Consider the following 5821-nt stretch of genomic DNA (forward strand, 5'->3'; position numbering starts at 1 on the left):
AAAAAAAAAAAAAAAAAAAGAATGAGGTATGCAGATGAAGGAATGTGGAAACAAGCCAGAAAATATTATCAAATATAATAATGAGACAGAACAGTATACTAATATATTTGCATATGCAAACGATTTGGGGGAAGATATTCCCAAACCACTGGTGGTGGTTTAAAGGGCAAGGGTCAAATTATGGAGAACTTTTGTTTCATATTTGTCATACTTTTATATTATTTCCACATTTTACAATGATAAAGTATAATTAGAAAATAAAAATCTTTATATTTTTCTTCACAATAAAATTATGGGAAAAAAGAATTTGTTGTTCAAAGGAAAGACTTGTTATTCAATTCCCTAAAACAATCTCAGAAGACAAAAAATAATTTGTTCAACAAGTGATGAGGTAGTCCCTAAAACCTAAGTTCGTTGGTAAAATAAAAGCCTAAATATAGGCATGTAAAATGGGACAGTAAGAGAGACACCATAGTAAAGATTCAAGTGAGTACAAAATTCAAAGTTTAGTGTATAAGTTTCAAAGCAATTGCATAAGGCACTTTACATATAAAACTGGCTCTGGAGCCTCACCTTATAGTTTACCAGTCATACTACATCATGGCAGTTCCTGGCAGAATATAAGTGGATCCTGAATTCTGAAATCTATCATAGACCCTCTAAATGGAAGCTACCCAAATTGTTATTAATGGCGAGATCAAGACAGAATGCATTTGGTTATTAAATTACTTTGGAAAAGAACAGAAGTCAGGTTAGCGTCTTTTTATTCGATCTTAAATTTCTGTGAATAATTATAATCTAGACCAAAATATCACATTGTGCACCTACTTCAAAATCTTTATATTTTCTTTCACTGTAGATATCAAAGTCTGGATTTGGAATACGTGAGTGCCTATGTTTATCTAGAATAAACATATTAATTGAAAACAGTCAAGCTTATCTCCTCACAGGGGGCAAAAATATTTCTATTTCCTCACCTTTGGAGATTGAATCAGATGATAATCAAGGACCCAAAAAATCCTTGGAGCTAAAATGTCCTTGAGAAACCATCTGCTTCATTATTTTAATTCTGTTGTTTATGCTAAAATAATCCAATGATAGTCTTAACTGCTTAGAGTTTAAATGACTTTAGGAGAAATAGATTAGTTAATGTAGTGGGTATAATTCATGTTTCTGAAGAGTAATGACATTATGAAGACTCCCCAACTGATGATAATTTATTGCATTGTTAAATACATAATTTTTAAAATTTAAAATACAACAATCTTAGTGATTAATTTCAAGCTTTAACCCCCTAATCAAAATATTCTTACTTCTCTATATTGACCTGGGTCAAATGTGAGTTGTGTTTGATGATCTGTGTAGGTAGTGATTAAAACAGGACAAATAAATGAGATAGACAAACAGCTGTCATCGGGTCAGTCATGGACAGACACTTTCTGAGTAGGAGCTGCTATCTGGTAAGAGGGACAATTCAAGTCTGCACACCAGATGCCAGGCTGTCAGAAAGCAGCATTCCACACATCCTCTGATTCACAAGTCACAAAGAGTTTTGGGTAGAGGCAATCTGATGCCTGGTACAATTTAACAGGTAGAAAAACTCTTTTTGATGGATCTGTGCTGTCAACTGTCTGTTTGCTTTCAAACTAATCCTCTGCCTTCTTCATGCTCTTTCTTTGGCTTCTGAGTAGATTTGGTCAGTGGCAAACTGTTGGAAGACTGGGTCGCCAAAGGAATACAGACGCTCCCGTACATCTCTCCACCAAAACTGTGGTGTATGCTCCATGGTTTCAGATCCCACTGGAGAGATCATTTTGGTTCTAGCTTTCACATAATGTTTGAGGCTCCTGGCCTGTGATAACATCCCTTGTTACCTTTAATCTAGGGACCGTAGCCCCAGATATACCAAGCCAACTTTTGCTCAAGTTGAAATGGCATTGATTTTGTTATGGGGCCAGTTTTACTCTAGATTGTAAGCAAAAAGAAGGATGATTTTGCTCCCTGTCATCAGAAAACCCTCTCTGTCCCGGAATAAGGAACTTTAGGTAGGGCATTGCTATTAAGACATAATAACTAACATTTGAAAAGAAGTGTACAACTTACAAGTACATCCATATTATTATTTTCAACTTACTGTGGGCTAATGACATCTTGTGTACAAAATGCTAAAGTGAAATTGATGTATAAACCATATCATCATACTTACACATATACTATGAAGCATCTGTGGGTGCTTTCTGAGGATAATTTTTCAAAGAATAGCAATTTCCTCTGTTTTCTCTGTTTCTCAAATCAGGCTAATTGCTTGTGGGGTATTTCATTTGTTTCTGAACATAGGTGATGACTTTGGATGACTCATGGAATTAGAAATGGTGGCAACTGATAACCATCTCATCATCTCATATTCTTGGCTGTGGATTAATGAGAATCCACAACATACCTATTGGAAAAGCTTGCACAATATTGGACTCAATTACAACATATCTCTGCTAGGTTATTAGAAATTTCCTCTTACTTGAGCCATTGTTGGGGCAAAAAGACCTTGACATTTTCTAAAAAATTAAGCACACATTCTCACCAAGCACATTTTAAATTTGATTTATGATGGAAATAATCATGCACTGTAACCCCCAAATGGGGTGAGGCCAAACATAAATTAGGCTACATGATTTTGAATGATGTTTTATAGACCCTAGGAATTTCTTTTCAAATCAGTGTCTAGGGCTTCCCTGGTGGCGCAGTGGTTGAGAGTCCGCCTGCCGATGCAGGGGACACAGATTCGTGCCCCGGTCCGGGAAGATCCCACATGCCGCGGAGCGGCTAGGCCCGTGAGCCATGGCCGCTGAGCCTGCGTGTCTGGAGCCTGTGTTCCACAACGGGAGAGGCCACAACAGTGAAAGGCCCGCGTACCGCAAAAAAAAAAAAAAAAAAAAATCAGTGTCTACACACCTAGTCAAAGACTAAATAATACAAAAATTTTTAACGTGATTTCAGTTCTTGAATTGACACAAAATATCACCTAAAATGTTTTGTCATAAATTCTTCCCATAGTATTCCCACTGCTTCTCTCATATGTTCCAGAATTTCTCTTTACATGAGACGTTATATCAAGACACTCTAATATTTAAATACATAGAAGGCAGGAGATTATAAAATTGTGTTTATCAATTTAAGATCTTTCTCATTTTTTTCTCAAATTGTTTTATTTCTCTTTTAGTCTATCCACCTGGGGTTCACTTGCCATCAAACCACTTCTTGCTTTTTTGCACAACCTATTCGCCTTCATTGCTACTGGATTCCTCAAAGTTCTATTTTCTGCCAATGATGTACATTTAGCAAATCCTCTTCATCTGCATTTGCTGTACCACATCTCACTATTTGGCAAAGCCACCAAAGCTCTCTTTTATTGATTCCTCACCATCCACCAATTTACCTGCAGCATTGATTTACCAATAATATCAAGCAGTTTAGCTCTGCTACTGAAGAGTACCAGCTTCCCCTCACTGACAGGAATTCCAGAAAGAGCTAAAAATTATCATTGGGCTGAAACCATTTTTCTGCTTTGCCTTAAGGAAATGAGTTATCCTTTCATTACCCTAATTGCATGTTTTTTTTCCTTCTGTTTTTGAAAGTGGTTGGTCCCATTGACAGACCAGCCTGTCTGTCTGGTTTAAACCTGTAAATGTTTGATCTTTCCTGCCTTTAGCAATATTCCTTCCTTTGCAAAAATATCTAACTCATCTAGAACTGATGGTTCAATTCACAAGAAAACTTTATTACTAAGCCAGATCATGTCTTCTGAGCTCCTTTTCCAAAGCGTAAGGTTAGAATTTGCTATTCCTGATTCCCTGCGCTTTAAATTGTGATATGTTATATCATTCAGAACTTTAGTCAGGGAAAGAACTCTTTCTCAGCTTCAGTTTGTGTCATACAATGAGTAAGGATTTTGCTCATCAGGACTTTTTTTGCAAAGTTGAATACTCATGAACAAATGATATGTAAACAATGATAATTTTTTAAAAAATTGATATGGTTAATAAATTTTCACAAATTAAATTGTTGAATAGTGGTTGTTTGTATTATGTACAACTAGTTTTGTCACATAAAGAGTAATCCCGGCACTTTCCTTTAACAAATGTACCTACTTTTACATTTATTGGAGAAAGGTGTCAGTATAGTGGACACTTGGAGATTGGTTAAACATTTTCCTGGAATTGAAATACATGAATTTTGTTACTTTAATTCATTCAGATTACTGTTTTACATAAACATGCCACAAGACTAATCTATAAACAATAAATATGAAAGTTTCAGATTAACTATCATGTATGGCTTACCATGTTTTCCTGATGTTTTTAGAATTTTATGGCCCCTCCTGGTGTCTGAGCCCAGCAGACAGAGGATTATGTCAAGCCAATGAGAGTAGATTCTACTACAATTCAATCATTGGGAAATGCCGCCCATTTAAGTACAGTGGATGTGGAGGGAATGAAAACAATTTTACCTCTAAAAAAGCATGTCTTAAGACTTGTAAAAAAGGTATAGAGGACATTCTTCCTATTAATTCACTAGTGTTTAAGATAATATTATATTGAAATTATGAATGAATTTTAATCTATGAAAGTATGAAATGAGTTCTATTTATGATAAGAAACAGTATTATGATTTAACTAAGTGTCCCCTTTTCAACTACATTTTGATAATATTGCCAGATATGTTAACTGTAACTCCTTTTAATGTGTCTTCATAGAAGAAAATCAATTTTAAACAAAATATTTTATTCTTTTAATATTTACATACTAAGCTTTCATTTTAAAGGATTATACCAAAATATCTTTAAGCTTTCTAATGCACAAAACTTTAATGTATTTATTTTCTTCTGACAATAAAAATGTTGCATATTTATAGAGTATTAATATGTAAATAAAAATCATCTATAACTCCACATAGACACATGTCCACTTTAATAAAATGAGTATTATTTTGTAGCTCAAGGTGAATAATAAAAAACAATAACGTTTACCCATTTATGCAAAGTGACATCCTTAGAAAGAGGTTGTTTACACAAAGATATAGACAAATTAAAGACTTTAAAACCAATTACATGTTTTTTGGTTTTAAACATTAAAAGATAATTTGAAGAAATTTTAGATTAAATGTTTTATTATGTTGTTACTTTATCATGCATAAATTTATTTATCTTCCTTTTAGGTTTCATCCAAAGAATATCAAAAGGGGGATTAATTAAAACCAAAAGAAAAAGAAAGAAGCAGCCAGTAAAAATAGTATATGAAGAAATTTTTGTTAAAAAGATATAAATTTGTTATATTACAACATTATTTCTACTAAATATTTTGGATAAAACTTTTCATTATGATTCCTATTTTTTCTCTCCTGAAATCTTTTTAATGAATTTGTCATGAATTTTCTATGCATATATTACCTGCTATTAATGTATTTGCATCAGAGTTCCTTTACTTATCTGGTCAAATTGCTTATTCTATGGCTATAACTTATTAACTGTCTACTATGAACTTATTATTCTCTCAATCCCTTTCTAACTATCTGCCATTTAACTACAATTTATCATTACAACTGACATCAAATCAGTCCATTTTACCATTTGGTGATCATCCTATTTGAGAATATGTTGTCACTTATTTGTTTTGATCATGTATACAATTATATTTTTATAGCCTATGTCCAGGTTAAGAAATACAACTATTAAAGATCAAGCGGTTTGGGGGTTTCACGTCTAAAATAGTGGCAAGCATCTTCTGATAAAGATCACTCAATTTGGAAAGATCACTCATTTGGAAAA

The 5821-nt window shown here is 33.5% G+C and overlaps 1 protein-coding gene across 1 annotated transcript in view; it reads left to right on the top strand.

Moving 5' to 3' along the window:
- TFPI (tissue factor pathway inhibitor) overlaps positions 1-5363 on the top strand; it is a 65629-nt gene extending 60266 nt beyond the window's left edge. The window contains exons 7-8 of the mRNA XM_007471518.1: positions 4360-4539; positions 5212-5363. Of these exons, the coding sequence (XP_007471580.1) occupies positions 4360-4539; positions 5212-5318 (287 nt within the window). The 3' untranslated portion in view covers positions 5319-5363. The remainder of the gene's footprint in view (positions 1-4359; positions 4540-5211) is intronic.
- The last annotated feature ends 458 nt before the right edge of the window (positions 5364-5821 follow it).

The sequence above is a fragment of the Lipotes vexillifer genome, unplaced genomic scaffold, assembly GCF_000442215.2.
Source record: "Lipotes vexillifer unplaced genomic scaffold, Lipotes_vexillifer_v1.1 scaffold1168, whole genome shotgun sequence".
In the NCBI taxonomy this organism is placed as follows: Eukaryota; Metazoa; Chordata; class Mammalia; order Artiodactyla; family Lipotidae; genus Lipotes; species Lipotes vexillifer.